At 42.0% G+C, this 19628-nt stretch overlaps 2 protein-coding genes across 2 annotated transcripts in view; one reads left to right on the top strand and one right to left on the bottom strand.

Moving 5' to 3' along the window:
* The window catches only part of endouc (endonuclease, polyU-specific C), a 34076-nt gene extending 29582 nt beyond the window's left edge, over positions 1 to 4494 (bottom strand). The window contains exon 1 of the mRNA XM_043709863.1: positions 4393 to 4494. Within this exon, the coding sequence (XP_043565798.1) occupies positions 4393 to 4403 (11 nt within the window). The 5' untranslated portion in view covers positions 4404 to 4494. The remainder of the gene's footprint in view (positions 1 to 4392) is intronic.
* Positions 4495 to 5806: 1312 nt separating this feature from the next.
* LOC122559443 (NADH-cytochrome b5 reductase 3-like) overlaps positions 5807 to 19628 on the top strand; it is a 28707-nt gene continuing 14885 nt past the window's right edge. The window contains exons 1-3 of the mRNA XM_043708893.1: positions 5807 to 6002; positions 9128 to 9324; positions 12788 to 12860. Of these exons, the coding sequence (XP_043564828.1) occupies positions 5807 to 6002; positions 9128 to 9324; positions 12788 to 12860 (466 nt within the window). The remainder of the gene's footprint in view (positions 6003 to 9127; positions 9325 to 12787; positions 12861 to 19628) is intronic.

Below are 19628 nucleotides of genomic sequence, written 5' to 3' on the forward strand. Positions count from 1 at the left end.
AATAACAGTAAAAAGGACTATGACTTGAATGGCAAGAAATTGCAGCAAGGTGTTGTGCAGAAGGACCTGGGTGCCCTTGTGCATAGATCACAGGAGGTCGGTCTGCGAGGTGCAGCAGGTAATTAAGAAGACAAATGGAATTTTGTCCTTCATTGCTAGAGGGATTGAGTTTAAAAGCCGGGAGATTATATTGCAGCTGTACAGTGCATTGGTGATGCCACGCCTGGAGTAGTGTGTGTAGGTTTGGTCTCCTTACTTGAGAAAGGATGTACTGGCACTAGAGGGAGTGCAGAGGAGATTCACTAGGTTGATTCAGGATCTGAGGGAGTTGGCCTATGAGGAGAGACTGCGTTTATATTCATTGGAATGTAGAAGAATATGGGGGGAATCTTATAGAAACATCTAACATTATGAAGGGAATAGACAGGAAAGAAGTAGAGGAGGTTTCCACTGGCAGGTGAAACTAGAACGAGAGGGCATAGCCTCAAAAATTAAGAGGAGCAGATTTAGAACTGAATTGAGGAGGAACTTCTTCACCCACAGGGTTGTGAATTTGTGGAATCCCTTGTCCAGTGGAGTAGTTGAGGCTTCCTCATTCAATGTTTTTAAAGCTAAGATTGATAAATTTTGAACAGTAAAGGAATTAAGGGTTATGGTGAGTGGGCGGGTAAGTGAAGCTGAGGCCTCAAAAAGATCAGCCATGATCTTATCGAATGGCAGGGCAGGCTCGATGGGCCTTATGGCCTACTCCTGCTTCTGGTTCTTATATTCCTATGCTAGTAACAAATGAAAATCTCAAGGATAAGCTCAATGAAAACTTAAGTGCAAGGACAAACACGGACTAGAGATAGTCAGAGATAACCATTAGTTTTTCTCACAGGTTCTGATTCAATTCCCTTTTCAGGAATAATCCACTCTTCCTGCATAATGGAAATGTAGCAAGCCAACCAGTAACAAAGTATCAAAAAGGCAATTGAAATATTTGGGAATATATATATATATAAAATGAGTCTAAACAGAGATTAAAGGCAAAAACAACATTTTGTCTGACTCACATTTCTTAACTGACTGCTGACACCTTCTCTTAAAGTAATCAGGTTTTATATCTCATAGCACAATGATAAGGAAACAGCTGCTCATGTCAACATAAAGATTTTACTCAAATGTTTTTTAGCAGTAATTCTGCACAAATCAGAGGCAGATGCAAAATGCTGTCCACTTTCTGGTTTTCATGGTTCCTAACTTGCCACTTCTAGGATAGAATATACATCGATTAGGATGAAATTATTTCACATTTTCTGTATCATGCTCTTAAAGAGGAGCTCCAGGTTAAAACCATAGCAATTTAGAGCAGTTGGCCTTTCTCCATCCAGTAATTTATTCAGTCCCAATCCCCCAGTATGTCTATGTAGTGCTTGCAAGTTTATTTCCCTCAAGCATTTGGACATGTTTGATGTTATATTTTTATTATTTTCCTGCATTACTAGGTAATAAAATTCTTTCCTTCACTCCATAAAGTTTTGTAATTGGCTCATTAGTTTTGACAAATATGACATTTTAATTGAAGTGTGTGCTAAAAAGAAATGTTTGTTGCAGTCAACTGAGGGGGAATTTGAATGGCTAACAACAACACCTAACTATATTTTGTGTTGCTACCCCCTTCATCTGCCCAGACATTACTAAACATCTCCAGGCATCAGTTAGATTAACTTGAGGCTCACACTATTGATGTATCAAATAATTTGTGACTAAGAGACTGAGTATACAGCACCAAATCATTTTAGGATAGCTCAAAGGTTTGAAGAAAGGCAGTCAGTACTAAAATACCAGAAAGATTCTAATTAGTGCAGTGCAGTGCTAGTAATTTAAGCTGACGACAACAGGCTTGATGTGTTCTATAAAAACCACAGTAAACAGCCACTTCCTAAAATCAATCAACAATTTCAGGATTCTCAATTAGATGTCTAAAACCCATTTAATTGATTAATTAACCTCCACTTCCTTCATGACCACACCCTTCTGTGGGAAGCCAGTTTCAGATCAAAGTTCTTCCTCACATTCCCCTGCATCTCTTTCCCAAAACCTTAGAACTGTCTCCCTTAACACTTGTGACATTTTATCTTTAGCTAATGGAACAGCTTTCTCTATCTAACTTATCATCTTCTACACCTCTACTAAATCTCACCTCAATCTCCTTTGCAGCAATGTGAACAATTCCAGCTTCTCTGACCCAAACTGGGAGCTAAAATCCTCCTGAAACCACACTGACAAATCTTCACCACACTTTCTCAAGGGCCCTTCCTTTAGGATTAGATTAGATTAGATTAGATTAGATTACTTACAGTGTGGAAACAGGCCCTTCGGCCCAACAAGTCCACACCGACCCGCCGAAGCGCAACCCACCCATACCCCTACATTTACCCCTTTAACCTAACACTACGGGCAATTTAGCATAGCCAATTCACCTGACCCGCACATCTTTGTGACTGTGGGAGGAAACCGGAGCACCCGGAGGTAACCCACGCAGACACGGGGAGAACGTGCAAACTCCACACAGTCAGTCGCCTGAGTCGGGAATTGAACCCGGGTCTCTGGCGCTGTGAGGCAGCAGTGCTAACCACTGTGCCACCGTGCCGCCCACCACGGGTGGACATAATACTGTGGGTGAGGCCTAACAAGGTTCAGAATAATTGCTCTGCTTTTGTATTCAATTCCACACACACCAAACAATCCGATCACTCTATGGCCAACCACTTCACCAACCCCTCCCACTCCGCCAAGAAAATGCAAGTCCTGGAACTCCTCCACCACCAAATCCTCGCCACCCGATACCTGGAGGAAGAACGCCTCCTCTTCTGCCTTGGGACCCTCCAACCACATGGCACTAATGTTAATTTCACCTGTTTCCTCACCTCTCTTCCCCCCACCTTATCCAAGGTCCAACCCTCCAACTCGGTACCGCTCTCGTGAACTGTCTGTTCTGTCCATCTTCCTTCCCACCTATCCACTCCACCCTATTACCATCACCCCCCCAACCTTCATCTACCTATTACTTTCCTGCTTGACCTGTTGTGCTTTTCCAGCATCTGCAGTCCTCGCTTTCTCCTCTATTTGAGTCCAAAGATCTCATATGCTTTGTTGTCTTCCCCCTATGTAATGCCACTTTCAAAGATCATGCATGCAGGCCCCACTTGCTTCAGAACTGTGCCATTAAATCCACATTGACTTTCTGCTGAAATAATATAACTTTACATTTCTTTATATTCAGATTTGTCTGTCCTTTTTACAAGCTGATCCAGGTTCAAACTCCAATCTAGAGGGACCCAACCCTAGTGAGATCTTCTGGGCAGATTTAAAGATAATCAAAAGGAACAGTCCAGGCTGCAAGTCAGACTCCAAGACAATTAAAAAAGAAAGAACTGCGAAGGTTGGAAATCTGAAACAAAATCAGAAATGGCTGGAGAAACTCAGCGAGTCTGGAGAAAGAGATTGAGTTAATGTTTAGGTGCAGTGCCCCTTCTGCAGAACTCCTGGACCTCAGACGTTATCTCTGCTTTCTCTCCATAGATGCTATCAAATCTGCCAAGTTTCTCTTTTCGTTCCTAAATAATATGTTCTTATCCAATCAAACGCGCCCGAAGAGCGGGGTTTTGCTGTGTAAATGGAGACGGAATTGACATCACCGACAAACAACTCAGCAAGGAGTCCCAGCAAGCAAACAGAAAGAAATCAACTGCAAATTCCGACCAGTTCAGTAACTGTTCGCAGAAAGACATTGCAAACCCGGCTCACAAACTAAAGGGAGTCAATCCGGAGTTGGGGAGGGAACGGGTAACGTAGTCAATCTGGAGTTGGGGGGATGAAAAACGGAGTAAATTTGGAGTTGGACAGGAAATGGATAACGGAGTAAGTTTGGAGATGGAGAGGAAACTCGTAATGAGGTTATAGCAGGATTGAATAACGGAGAAAAGTGAATCTAGAGGGAGCTAGATTACGGAGTTAACCGTAATTACAGAGTTAAACAGGGGAGTTGCGGAGTGGATAAGGAGTGAGCGAGGGTCAGAAGAGATGCCGAGTGAAGGTGGATTGGGGAGGTGTAGGGGAGATGCAGAGTTGATCTGGAGTGAAGTTGGATTGGGAAACGGGGGAGATGTGGAGTGCATCTGGAGTGAAGGTGGATTGGGGGTGTAGGGGAGATGCAGAGTGGATCTGGAGTGAAGGTGGATTGGAGGGACAGGGGAGATGCAGAGTGGATCTGGAGTGAAGGTGGATTGGGGGTGTAGGGGAAATGTGGAGTGGATTTGGAGTGAAGGTGGATTGGAGGGACAGGGGAGATGTGGAGTGGATCTGGATTGGGGGGTGTAGGGGAGATGTGGAGTTGGTGTCACTCACCCTGATGCCATACTCCTGCCCGGGCTGTGCCGCCTCTGATACAAAGTACCTCCGCAGCTCGGGATCGCTCACTGCGACCGGGGCGGCAACGCACCCTCCTATTGGTCGGTTTTTTGTTACTCTTCTACATCTAGGGTGGAGAGGGGGGGGAAGGGAGGATGGGAGGGAAGGAATGGGGAAAAAAAATTAAAGAGGGAGGGGAATCGTTGCGGGGGGGAGAAGGGAAGGGATCAAGGAAAGAATGAGAGAATTGGGGGAAGAGTGGGATTGATTGGGGTAAGGGAAGAAATGGTGTAAGTAAACTAGCTGAAGGCAAGCGATTGGGTTACAGAAGAGGGACTGCAGGAATTGAAGAAACAGAGCAAAGGGAGGGTGAAAAATGAGGGACATTTAAAACGTTTGAGCTATGCATCATTTGAGAAGGTAAATTCAAATATAGAGGAGGTGTTTCATAGTCATTCCAAGGCCAGCATTTACTGACCATCCTGAAATGTGCACGAAAGGGAGGTGAAGAGGATAAAGTAAAATTGGGTTGAAATTGATGAGTAATGTGGGTGATTCGGTGCATTATTATCTCTGGCTGTGCAATGTCTGGGCTTGTTCACTGACAAATCAGTAAAGGACGGGGAACTGCGGCTGGTCGTTTAGTTTTCTGGCATTATGATTAAACCGGTCTGAAACAGATTTCTGATCCCCAACTTTGTGTGAAGTTGTCACTCTCAACTGGGTTAAACTGGTGCCCCAGTTTAAGTGACAGGTTGGCTGAATGGGTGTAGCTAGAAGAGACTCCACCTATCCTGGGCTCTGGCGTTGGAAAGTCTGACTAAAACCATTGGCCCAGAGCCCGGAAGCATTGATCAAACAAAGTAACAGGACTGGCTGCTTATAGCTTCCTGACTCACGTTTTTGTAACGCCTTTTTGACAAATGTATGTAGCCTTCTCAGCTGTGAGTTAGAAAGTTATCTTCAATTCGCACTCTCGGGCTTGAACACACAAGCAGAGACTGACACACCAGTGTACAATTGAAATCCCTCTTGGGACATAAAAGATCCCCTGGCTGCGTTTGAAAGAAGAGCAGAAGTATTCTCTTGGCCCACTGGATAATGTTTATCCCTCAAATGTCACAGAACAATTAGTTATCTGGCTATATATCATTTTCCTGTCTATAGGATTTGCAAATTGCCAACTGGCAAAACAGGTCCACAGCGGATGCCATTTCCCCATCCCTACACTCATCCCTGGAACATCGAGATAACAAGGATATCTACGTCAGGCTCCTACTCATCGATTACAGTTCTGCCTTCAATACCATAATCCCGACCAGGCTCATCTCAAACCTGTGACCTAGGTCTCAGTTCTGTCCTCTGCAACAGGATCCTCAGCTTTCTGACCCACAGACTGCAATCAATGAAGATGGATAATATTACCTCCTCCATGATAATCCTCAACACCAGCATCCCACAAGATGAGTACACAGCCCCCGACTGTTCTGCCTGTACACCCATGATTGTAGTCAAACTTTGTACGAACACTATCTACAAGTTTGCTGATTATACCACTGTTTTGGGCCAGATATCAAACATTGACAAGTCAGAATACCAGAAGGAGAGTATGTGCTTGGTGTGGTGGTGCAATGATAACAATCTCTGTGTTAGCAAAACAAAAGAACTGATCATTGACTTCAGGAAGAAAAGAGAAGGACATGCTCACATCTGCATCAGCAGAGTTGAGGCGTCAAGCTTCTAAAAGTGACGACAACCAACAATCTGCCCTGGACCTCCCATTTAGATGCAATGGTCAAGAAGGCACAACAACACCTTTTTCTTCCTCATGAAGCTTAGTGAATTCAGCATGTCCATATGGACCGTCTCCAACTTTTACAGATGCACCATATAAAGCATTCTACCTGAGAGTGTAATGGCTTGGTACAGCAACTGTTCTGCCCAGACTAATAGAAACTACAGAAAGTTGTGTGCACAGCCCAGGTCATCACAGAAACCAGCCTCCCATTCGTGGACTCCATTGACAGCTAATATCATCAAAGACCCTTACCACCCCTAATGCTCTCTTACAACCTCTTCTGTCAGGAAGAAGATAGAAGCTTGAACACACATCAGCAGGTACAAGAACCGCTTATTCCCTGCTGCTATCAGATTGCCAAATGGACCTCTCGGATTTCAAATCCACTGTTGATCTTACTTTTGTGCACCTTCTTTGCAGCTGTAACCTTGTATGCCTCGCTCTGTGTAAACATCCTACTATCTGTACGTCCTTGTTTGCTATGATCTGCCTGTACTGATTGCAAAACTAAATTTTTCATTGTACTTAGGTACATGTGACTACAACAAAACACGTGACAATCAAATCAAAAGGATCTTATGGTGCACACAGTTGGCGGCTGGATTTCCTACAAGTGTGACACTTTAACCATGTGATTTTTGTTGTATTTTTTAATATAAAAAGTATTTTTGGTGTCTAGCCATGAAATGGGCTGTATAGAACATAGGAAAGGGAGTGGGCCCTTCTAAGTGTATTCCACCATTTAATTAGATCTTGGCTGATCATCTATCTCAACATCACTTTCCCATGCCTCTATTTATCATTCATTTCCATAAATCTATTGATCTCAGTCTTGAGCATACTCAATGGTTAAGCTTCCACAGTTCTCAGGGAAAGAATTCCAAAAATTCACTACTCGCTGAATGAAAGTGCGGGAAAGTATTCATGCAAGCCTCTTTTTCTTTTAGATGTCCCTAAAACCTTGTGATAGCAAATGCAGTTTTTATTTTGAAGTGCAGTGATCACTTGGAATGAAGGAAACACAGCAACCAATTTGTGCGCAACAAGCTCCCAAAATGGCTATTTGCAAGTAAGATTGATTGAGAGAGATGTACTGAAGAAGACATTAGGAAGAGCTCCTCCTCACTCAGTGCTATCTTGAATGTTTTACATTAACTTGTGAAGGAAGGAAGTACGTACCCTGGTTCAATGTTTCAATAAAAAGATGAAAACTTGAGAATGTTTTTCTCCGTCCTGTTCTTTGCAGAATGCAACCCGGCCATCCTATATTTCAATAGGACATTGTGGCACTCCCCTCAGTAGCCACCCTCTGGGTGGTACAGTGCTTCCCTCAGTACCGTTCCTTGGAAGGTGCAGCACTCCCTTCTATATTCTCTCTTGGACTGTACACCACTACCTTTGGGACTGCCCCTCGGACAGTCTGGTATTCTCTCAGTGGAGTGTCCACTGAACTTTTGAGCTCAAGTGTAGAACTTAAATCCACAAACTTCGGACTTGGGTCATTGGTTCTTTTCTGACTCAACAAAGGCTGAATCTGTTTAAACATGGTGAGGTGTAAAGTATTTTGAGAGGACATGGAAAGGGGAGTACACATTGTACTTTCGAGGATCTTACCATTCAGAGGGACCTCTGTCCAAAGATTGTTGAAGGCAATGTAACTGGTGATTAAGGCATAAGAGGTATTTACTTTAATAGTCAAGACATTGAATACAAGGTCTGGGAGGATATGATGGAGCTATATGTAATGTTAGGCCACAGCTGGAGTAGTGTGTACAGTTCTGGTCACCACACTATGGAAGGATGTGATTGCACTGGAGAGGGTGCAGAGGAGATTCACCAGGATATTGCCTGGGCTGAAGCAATTCAATTACATAGAGAGAGGCTTGGGGTAGCTTTCCTTACAGTAGAGCAAGCTAAGGTGGTAGAGGTGTACAAAACTGAGGGACATTGACATGGTAGAGAGAGAGAGAGAAATGTTTCCCTTTAATGGGGTAAACATCCAGGGGATGCAATTTTAAATTAAGGATAGAAGGTTAAGTGGGAATTTGAGGAAGGAGTTTGAGTGTCTGGGACTCATTGCTTAAAATGGTGGTAGAGGCAGGAACCATGACAATATTTAAGGAATATTTGGATGAACAATTAAAATGCTACAACTAAACAAGCCTACAGGCCAAGTGCTGGGGAAAAAAGGAGCGGAGTAGCTAAGTGCATGATGACCATGCAGAAGTGATGGGTTAGTGGGTCTCCTTTTGTGTTGTAAAGACATTTTTGACTCCGAGGCAAAGAATGTTACCCAGTGGCTGGGGAAAGGAAAAAAAGTGGGTTGGTTGGGAAAATATTTAAAATAATTGGCAGAATTATAGGGAAGAAATTTCCTCAGGAGGTAGATTATTAAAATCTGGAAGGCACAGCGTGAAAGGTGGATAGAATGAGATTCCTTGGGAATTTTCCATGGGAGAATGTGAGGACTGCAGATGTTGGAGATCAGAGTTGAAGAGTGCAGTGCTGGAAAAACACAGTTGGTCAGGCAGCATCCGAGGAGCAAGAGAGTCAACGTTTCGACCATAAGCTCTTCAGCTCGAAGCATCGACTCTCCTCCTCGGATGCTGTCTGGCTGTGCTTTTCCAGCACCACACCCAATGTGGTTCCCATGGAAAGTTGAAAGAACTAATATGCAAGGATATTTGGAAAAGACTTGGAAATAGGGTTAAATTGGATAGCTCATTCAAAGAGTAAGGTAATGCCTGTGTCCTTGAAGGGTTGTCAATGTCTCTATATTAGAGAGAGACAATTGGTTATGTTTAGCTTGATTGGCAGTATTCCACAAGCAAGGTGAGGAGGCAGGATTTCTGCAAACTATCACAGGTATTGAACATGTGCTCTGTATTTTACTGAGTCATTCTGTAACCATCCAAACAAACTGACCAAATGCAGAAAGCGATCTGAATGACCTCTTCCTGTGCTGTAAGATATCTCTGACAATATCCATCTCCATTCTGCAGGCAATTGGCTCCATTCTGAGGTCATTGCTTGACTTCATTTTGAACCTGTTTCAGCTTAAAGTTAAGGGTCCGCCAATCACACTTGAGGATCCAAATACCAAGTATCCGTTGAGGTTGATTGATAAAGAGGTGAGTGAACTTGTTCTGAATTAAACCATGTCAATAAACAATGATTCAAATGACCTGTTGTCATTTTCTCAAATCCGTTTAACTTCAGTCACCATTTAAGCTGGACACCTTGATGGGTTGAGGGTTAATAATCGAACTATTTTTTGTCTCTCAGAAGAAGAGGATTTTCAAGTACATACTGGGTAGCAGTGCAACACTATAGAGAAATTATTACTGTCCTTCTGCAAAACTGAGTAATTACCAGCCAGATACATTGAGCAAGAAAATAAGTGACCGGGACAGCTTCAGTCATGAGTGATTAAATTATAACTCTTATTAATGTCACATAAGCACAGGGAAATGGGATCAATGTTCTATAGGATAGGAGAATAAGTAAAAAAGCTTACTCTTTAAATAATTCAAGAATGAGCAAAACAGGAAGTCTTGATTTGAGAGAACAGCTTTGCAGTAAACATTTACAACCATTTATGCAAACAGATGGTTTTCAAAGGATTTAAGATCAGATGCACCATGGAGTTTTATCTAAGTTAGTTGTAGAGTCATACAGCATGGAAACAGACCCTTCAGTCCAACCAGTCCATGCTGACCATAATTCCAGACTAAACTAGTCCCACCTGCCTGCACTTGATCCATATCTTTCCAGACATTATTTATTCATGTATATCTCTAAATGCCTTCTAAACACTGTAACTGTACCCGCATCCACCACTTCCTCTGGATGTTCATTCCACACACAAACCACTCTATTTAAAAAAAAAATGCCACTCACATTATCTATACCCCTCATTTTATAAACCTATAAGATCACCCCTCAACCTCCTATGCTCCAGTTGGAAAATAAAAGTCCCAGCCTATTCCAGCAACACATTTTCAGCTCTGATCTCCAGCATCTGCAGTCCTCACTTTCTCCTGTAAAAGTTGACACCCTGGTTTTTGGCCAAACAATCTGGAATTTTCTATATATATCGGGTAAAGGTCGACCCTAGTTCTTCACAGATAACCGGCCGTCACATCCCGCTTCAGCTTTGAAATCTGCCGGTTATTCCCCACCGCTCCTGGACTTCCAGTCCACTGGCTGTAGTGATCTGCTCCAGGTTTTCAGAATTATGATAATTCATTTTTTTTCTTCCTTTACAGATCAATTGGGCTTCCAATAATGATACTGTATGAATTTCAGCCCCTCAAAAATAGTATCCATGTAATAGTCAACCCCATAAATTTAATCTTAAAAGGTAGTTTAAAAAACAACTATTACTCGAGTATATATGGGTAATACCTTTCCCATAACAGAGACCAGAACTGAACCCCAGATGGTCTAACCAATGTCCCAACTCCTGTATTCAAAGGTCTCAGCAATAAAGACAAGCGTGCTAAACACCTTAACTGCCCCACCTATATGTGATGCAAACTTTAAAGAATTATGTACCTGAACCCCTAGGTGTGTCTCATTATCCAAAGCTCTACTTTTAATTGTATAAGCCTTGCCTTTGTTTTACCAAAATACAATACAGTTGGTTCTGCCATAACGTGTGTTTCTTCAATGCCAATTGGCTTAAATGCAATTTGAAGAATTTAGAATATTATTTGTAGAACGTGAACTCTCCTTACATGTATCAGCTATAACACAATTCTGGTTCCATTAGGTTAGATGGCGCAGATATTGTGCAATTTTCTTATAACGCAAGATCGCACGAGAACGGAACTATCACGTTATATCAGAACCGACTGTATCTCGCATTTATCCAAATTGAACTCCATCTCCCACTCTTCAGCCCATTGGCCCAAAATATCAAGATCTCTTTATAATCTTAGATAGTCATCTTCACTGTTCTATATAAACAAAGTGAGACGTATAATAGAGTTTTGAGTTCAACATTTGTTTGAAGGGTTTATAAGAGAAAATGACTATATAAATTTTAAAAAGTCATTGTGTGCACAAAGTAGATCAATTATGTGTAGTATGTATCATTTTAAAAAAAAAAGAGGGTCTGGACAGAGTAGGAAAGGATAAATCCCTCTCCTTGCTGAAATATTGAGAACCCATGGTATATATTGAAGAAAATTTTCAATCGATCTATTAGTGAAAGGAGGAAAACATTCTATATACAGTGAATGGTTAAGATCCGGAATGAACTGCCTCTGTGCAGTGAAGGTACGTTCACTCATGCCTTCAAAATGGTATTGAATAATTATCCAATTGAAAATATTTTCATGTCTGTAGTGCAAACAGAGGCGTGGGATGAACGGTATTGTTCTTGCAGATGCAGTGTGTTGAGTGCTTCATTCTGCACTGTTCTGTGATTTTAACAGTGTCTTAAATGTCAAGAAGTGCCTTGCCAACATAGTCAAGTGTGACCCACATGAAAAATATTTGCACCCAATGCATGAATATAAAATGAACAAATAAAAGCTATCATCAGTCTGTCATATTCTTGTACAGTTGTATAAAGGTGAAGTTTACTTTGAACTTGGCTTTGTTACTGAAGCTGCTTATCACTGTCCAAAGTATTTGATCCAAAGTAAATGATTAATGCTTTACTGCAATTTATACACAACCTTGCTGTTACAGATAGTGAAGCATTAAATTAACTCGGCTTAGAATCAGTCAGGGATATGGTTCATCTTTGTAGCAGCAGCATGGCTGATGTTTATTGTAACATTATCTTATTACAAATAAACCAATAGCATATCATTGACTTTTGGCTTAGTGATGTTCAAAATATTTTTTTCTTGGCTCCAGGCAGCCAAGGTTATCATGTCCCACTTTGAAGCCCAAATTATTTGGGGTAGTGCGGAGGTGGTTAAAAGCCTGGGAACTGTATTTTTTAGATTTATTATTCACTACTACTGAGAATGCTCTTTTTTTTTCTTCTTTCCTGTCTTCCTCCTGATCTGTATTTCTCAAAATATGGTTTGTTGAATGTGTGATAAAGGTCAATGTTGACTCATTGAGAAATTTGAGTTAGGCTGCATTTCTACAGCATTTTGCATTCTCCCTTTGGCAGCGAGGGGAGATGAGTGGAATTTCTTGGATTATAGAGTTGCACAGCCTGGAAATAAACCCTTTGGTTCAACTTATCAATGCTGGTCTGATATACAAAACCAACCTAGTCCCATTTGCCAACATTTGACCCATATCGCCCTAAACCCTTCCTATTCATATACCCATCCAGATGCCTTTTGAATGATGGAGTTGTACCAGCCTCCTCCACTTCCGCTGGCTGCTCATTCCATACACACACCACCCTCTGCTCTTTAGGTGGATCACTGATTAGTTAGTAACTCCATTCGCATTGCATCGTATGCTAGCAGCATTTTGGTTTGTTTTTAACTAATAATCTCTAATGTTTATAATGTTAATCAGATCTAATCTGGCTTCCTGAATTGGATCAATACTATGGAAACTTTACACAGTTGCAAATGTATATGACAGTACTTCGAGGATTGTGTTTGCTCTTCTCAGGTTGTTTCCCGTGACACTCGGAGATTCCGCTTTGCCCTCCCTTCTCCAGATCATGTCTTGGGCCTCCCAGTTGGTGAGTCTGTATCTAATTGCTGATATATTTTGGAAATCGGAACTTGTGTTTACTGTAAGTTAAGATTTACTGCAGTCACAAGTTCCGTTCCCCATGTTTGCATAAATTTCTACCTTTTCCTTGGGAAAAGTATTACATCTTGAATTGCTCCGTTATTCCATATCATTGTTGGTTATCTTCAACACCATTTTGATATGATCTCCAATCCCTTGCTGTCATTAGTATTTACGAAGCTTTCAATTTCTGTGATCATTCAAATGGTTGAGTTTCCACAGCTCTCTGGGGTAGAGAACTCTGCAGATTCACCACCCTCTGAGCAAAGGCATTTCTCCTCATCTTTTGGCCTAAATGACCTACCCTTATCCTGAGACTATTTCCCTGGTTCTAGCCAGGGAAGTGTCCTTTCTGCATCCACATCTAACAATTTTGTAAGTTTCAGTGAAATCATTTTTCATTCACCTAAACTCTAGAGAATACAAGTGCAGTCTCTGCAGACACTTCTCATCAGATAGCCCGCCTTCCCAGGAATTAGTCTGAACCTTTGCTGCACTCTATGACAATGACACTTGTCCTGAGGTAGAGATACTAAAGCTGTACACAGTACTCCATGTGTGATCTCACTATGGCTTTGTGCCGTTGCAGTAAGATATCTTTACCGTTATACTGAATCTCCTGGCGATAAAGGTGAACGTTTACCTTGCTAAATGCTTGCTGCATCTTTGTTAGCTTTGTTAACTTCTGAACTAGAATACCCAGATGTCTTTGGACATCAACAATTCCCAATTTTCCCCCTCATTTTAAGAAAGTCACTTTCACTTCCATTCCTCCTGTCAAGACAGGAGACCCTTTGGACCTATGGTATATCTTTGAAAGAGCTTTGAGATTGGTCCATATCCCCCCCATCTCCTTTCCCCATTGTCATGTTGAAGCTTTCCTGTAAAATTGTTCAATCGATTCCCTTCTGAAAGTTAGTATTGAATCTGCTTCCACTATCCTCTCAGTGAATTCCTGATAACAGCAACTCAAACGGTATTTTAAAATTCTCCGAAATGCCCTTTGGTGCTTTACAATCTTAATGTTCCAGTCCGTTTCCGTTACACCTTTTTCGATTCTAAAGGAGTTTAAAAACTACCTACTTGAAATTTTTCTGGGTAAGGTCTCTTATTGTTGATCCATTTTGCAATCTCATAGTGAGCTAATTGGAACTATTTCAGATGAAATTTAACTTCAGTGCAGAATGATGTGGTGTTAGGATGGAGAGAAAGACAAGAGAGTGTGAACATTAGAATTGGTCAGCCTTTTCAGTCCCATCAGTGAAATTGGTTTAGATTAATGTTAAAGTGACCCCTTTTAAACATCAAAAGTTAAGTGTTTGTTAACCAGGAGTACGCTTCTAGAGTTTTTTATGCCACCTCACATCTCGCATGTTTATGGGGAATCAGTAATTATTTTTCATCAAACTGTTCAGACATATGTCTGCGGCAGATATGATTTGATTCAGGACCTTCAGGCTCAGAGGTAGGAACATTACCACTGCAGTATAAGAGCTGTTGTAGAACATTAGACTGTGACGCTGGATTGTGTGTCACCACTACCTTAACATTGAATTATCCCTTCATTAACATATGAGCATCACACATTCCCTAGTTCTGTTGGCCTTGAGCATCCCTGCCTGACCCCAATAGATGGACATAGAACATTAAGCGCAGCACAGGCCCTTCGGCCCTCTATGTTCTGCCGAACTGTGAAACCAGTCTGAAGCCATTCTAACCTACACTATTCGATTAACATCCATAAATTTATCCAATGACCATTTAAATGCTCTTAAAGTTGGCAAGCCTACGACTGTTGCAGGCAGGGCACTCCACGCCCCTACTAGTCTGAGTAAAGAGCCTGTAGATAATACAATTTCTGATAAATTGCTGGGTAAATGGACAGATTGTGACTGATGGAATTTCACAACCGTCAATCCAGCCATGCTGTAATTGTCAAGATTAGGGTGGTGCTGAAAAAGCACAGCAGGTCAGGCAGCAACGGAGGAGTAGGAAAATCACCATTTCAGGCATTCGGAACGTCTACTTTCCTGCTCCCCGGATGCTTCCTGACCTGCTGTGCGTTTCCAGCACCACACTAATCTTGACTCTAATCTCCAGCATCTGCAGTGCCCACTTCCACCATGCTGTAATAGTGTCTGGGCAAAGTTATGATAGATCCCAACTGTTCTTCATGCTGGTAACTTGATATGTCAGATTTATTGCTACTTGTTGAAATCAAGCATGGTTTTCAATGGCATTCAACAGCCGTGACTTGGCACATCCGCTTTTGGGCTACTGGCTTCCAGCCACTCCCTATATATATATTGACTCTTCTTCACATGGTTATTGTTTGAAATAAATTCAGTTGCATTGCAAAACAGTTAGGCACTCAGTGACTCATGCTACTTTTTTAACCTCATCTGGGTGTCAGTGGTTGGGCCAGCATTTATTACCCACTCCTTCATTGTCCTGGAGAGCTGCCTCCTTGAACTGCTGCAGTCCGTGTGGTGGACATAAAAACACAGTGAATCTAAGGAGAGAGTTCCAGGATTTTTATTAAGCAACGTTAAAGGGGTTACAAGTGGTCGTGTGACAGGAGTCTGCATTTTGTATCTCTAGGTGGGTTTGGGAAGAGCTGCTGAAGGAGCCTTGGTGAATACTGCAGTACATCTTTTAGTTGGGTATACTGCTAATTACCAACTTCTCGCCAGAGTAAATGATTGGCCCCTTTGATAATGACTGAAACTCTTTTGAAACTTTGGCCAATTATGTAATCAGTGGAATGTTTTGTAGCAATCTTATCAGGGATCCAAGGCTAAGTTACAACATTGTAGAATTTTAAAATCCAGATGTTCTTGTTTAGTGATTCTGTGCAACGTATCTGCATTTATCTCAATGATTCAAGTATACTTTTTCTGTTGTAGGTAGCACATGAATGCAAGCTCTTGTTAAAAAAAAGTTTTTCACGTGTCCCACTGATGAGCTAAATTGTTCAGTAGTTGTTTGGAGCGTGTCTGTTTTTATAGAGATTTTTTTAATCCATTGCCTGACTCAAAATATGTTGTAATAAATGTAAACAAAATCTGTTTACAACTTGAGAAGTGTTGACCCTATCATATAGGGAAAAAGTGAGGACTGCAGATGCTGGAGATCAGAGCTGAAAATGTGTTGCTGGAAAAGTGCAGCAGGTCAGGCAGCACCCATGGAGCAGGAGAATTGACATTTCGGGCATAAGCCCTTCTTCAGAAATGAGGAAAGTGTGTCCAGCAGGCTAAGATAAAAGGTAAGGAGGAGGGAGTTGGGGGAGGGGTGTTAGAAATGCGATAGGTGGAAGGTGATAGGCCGGAGTGGGGGTGGGGCGGAGAGGTCAGGAAGAACCTTGGTGGAGTGGGAGGGGGAGTTGAAGTGTTGAGCCACAGGGTGGTTGGGTTGGTTGGTCCGGGTGTCCCAGAGGTGTTCTCTGAAACGTTCCGCAAGTAGGCAGCCTGTCTCCCCAATATAGAGGAGGCCACATTGGGTGCAGCGGATGCAGTAAATGATGTGTGTGGAGGTGCAGGTGAATTTGTGGTGGATATGGAATGATCCCTTGGGGCTTTGGAGGGAAGTAAGGGGGGAGGTGTGGGTGCAAGTTTTGCATTTCTTGCGGTTGCAGGGGAAGGTGCCGGGAGTGGAGGTTGGGTTGGTGGGGGATGTGGACCTGACAAGGGAATCACGGGGGGAGTGGTCTTTTCTCCTGCTCCTTGGATGCTGCCTGACCTGCACTTTTCCAGCAACACATTTTTAGTTCTATCATATAGGGTTCCATTATTGTTAACAGACAAACCAGCAGAAATCCCAATCTTCAATTACCTGTCTAAGTGGCAAGAATTTGAGGATACTGAGCTACCTGAGAATTTATACTTTTTAAAACCAGTGATGCAGGTGATCACTGAGCTAATTAAAGATTGGATGTTTCAAAATTAATCCATGGCAAATGCCTGTCACTGGCTAGGCTAACATTTATTTCCAAGATTTAGTGACCATAATATTGTCCCAGTCAGGATGGTGTGTGGTTTGGAGGAGCGCTTGTAGATGGTGTTCCCATGTATCTGCTGCCCTCATCCTTGTAGGTGGCAAAGAGCGGGTTTGGAAGGTGCTGTTGGAAGATCCTTGGTGCAGTGCACTTTGTAGATGGTGTGTTCTGCTGTTGCCATGTACCGATGGTTAATTGAACATCATAAATCTGAGATGGCATGTCCAATGGCAAACTGCTTTGTCCCGGGTGGTGTCGAGCTTCTTGTGCTGATGCTGCACCCATCCAGGCAAATGAGTATTGTAGTATTCCATCACAATCCTGGCTTGTCTTTGACAGACTTTGACACATGTTGGAATAGCTTTCTTTTCATAGGAGAGTCTTTTGGTTTTTTTTTCCCTTGTTGGGATACAGCATCTCTGGAAAGTATCAGTTCCTTTTGAACTGATTGGCACTGCCATTTCAGAGGGCAGTTGACCCCAGCTTTGAGTCTGAAGTCCTATGTAAATCAGTCTCTTAAGACTTTCCCCAAAGGATATCAATGAACCAGATTGGTTTTTTTTATACAATTGATACTTGCTTGCCACTATACTTGTTTTTAATTCTACAGTTTATCTGCCATGGTTGGATTTGAACCCATGCCTTCAGAACTTTGGCCTGGATTAATAATCCAGTGTCGTCATCGTTAAAGTAACAGGTAAAGTCACCATAGTTGTACCAGGGCTGCTCTTTCAAACAACTGGTGGTTTAACCTGAGAGTCACTGTGCTTCTGGCAAGGGTAGAGGTAGAGAGTCAAGCCCTTCATGGTAACATCAGCTGGTGCGGGAATTGGACCCATGCTGTTGGCATCACTGCATAACAAACCAGTTGATCAGCCAACTAACCTAAATGATCCCTTGATAAAACTGTCATCGTCCCAGAGGACAATAAGACTGCTCCCTGATTAGAGAGACATGATTGGTTAGTGAGTTTTGAGAAGATTTGTAGCTCAGGTTGAGGTTCTGGCTGTAGCTTTGCTCACTGAGCTGGAAAGTTTGTTTTCAGACGTTTCATCACCAACATCAGCAAGCAAACCTCCATACAGACATGACTGGTAGTGAGTTTAACCTGAGGGTCACCATGCCTCAGGCAAGTGATCAGGTTGAGAAGGTGTCAACTTCCTAGTGAACTCAGCAAGTGCGGGACCTGAACCCATGCCATTGGCACCACTCTGCATCACAACCCAGTCTTCCAGCCAACTGGTTAACCAACCCAGCTACACTGCCACTAAACTCGGCTCGATTTGGTCTATGTGCCATGTGCAGTAGCAGACCAGTGCTTATTGTTCCATTTTAGATGTACTCATTACAATTGGGTCATTGCCCAATGTTAAGGTGATGTTTTTATATCAGCTGTGAAACTATATAACATTCTGTCTATGAGTTGAAGAACTCATTGATATATTTAAGATAAAGAAATGGAGATGTTTGTATATTTTAGCAGTGCGGGTGTATTTGATTTAAATGCTCACAAATTAATATTTTAGTTTGAGACTTTTTGTGCCCAGTTTTGGTATCCATTTCGAAAGAGGGATATACTCACTTTTGAAGGTGGGGTATTGAATATTCTCTAGATTGAGTAAAATGGGCCGATAATCTCTGGAGTTTAGAAGAATGAGAAGTGAAACAGAAGACTCTGAAGGGGCTTGAGAGGGTCTTCCCACCCACCCACCTCACATGTCTCTGGAGTCTAAAATACAGGGTATGTCTCAGGATAGAAGTCAATTTGTTTAGGACTGAGATGAGAAGAAATTTCTTTGATAGAGGTTGTGAATCTTGTAGATTCTCTACCCCAATGGATGCATACTTAAGGCAAAGATGACTTTTGTAGTCTCTGAATAAGGGAATTGGAACAGGAAAGTGGAGTTGAGGTATAAGATAATGATTAATCATGTTGAATAGCAGAACAGGCCTGAGGGGCTGATTGACCTCCTGTGGATCCGGCATGATTTGAAGTTTGAATGTGCCCCTCTCACCAATTGTCTATACTGTGTCAAAATGAAATCTGCTTCAATAGTTTCTCACCTAAACATCTTTTTACCTTTTATTAATTTGTATTTAATTATTGGAACAAAATGTCCAGATTATTTGTCTTTTAGAAACTGATGAAAACAAATGGCTTTGCCAATGACTTTTTTATTGGTTTGATTCTTTGAGTGTGTTGGAGAGGGGCATTTCTCAAAACAAAATTAGAACCTTAAATTAAATTCAATCAATTAGAACATTATAACAATAACTTATTCGGTTGTTTGTAATGGAGCAAACATTATCCCAGGCTAGTAACTTCCTAATGTCAGCTGTGACTCAGTTTGTGATTTAAGTGGTAAGTGTTTTACAAAGGTGTGGAAATAAGTCCCACTCCAGGCTGTGAACTCTATAAAATCCAAGCTAACTCTTTAGTTCCTTTCTGAGTGTGCTGCACTGTCAGAAATGCTATTCCAGGTGAAACGTTAAACCAAGACACACTCTGCCTGTTGGGTGGATACAGATTACTCCATAGGAGGATGTTGAAGAACAGGATTGTCATTCCTGTTTCTGGATTAGTGTTGCTGGAAGAGCACAGCAGTTCAGGCAGCATCCGAGAGGCAGTAAAATCGATGTTTCGGGCAAAAGCCCTTCATCAGGAATAAAGGCAGAGAGCCTGAAGCATGGAGAGATAAGCGAGAGGACGGTGGGGGGGGG

The sequence above is a fragment of the Chiloscyllium plagiosum genome, chromosome 19 (assembly GCF_004010195.1).
Source record: "Chiloscyllium plagiosum isolate BGI_BamShark_2017 chromosome 19, ASM401019v2, whole genome shotgun sequence".
Classification (NCBI taxonomy): Eukaryota; Metazoa; Chordata; class Chondrichthyes; order Orectolobiformes; family Hemiscylliidae; genus Chiloscyllium; species Chiloscyllium plagiosum.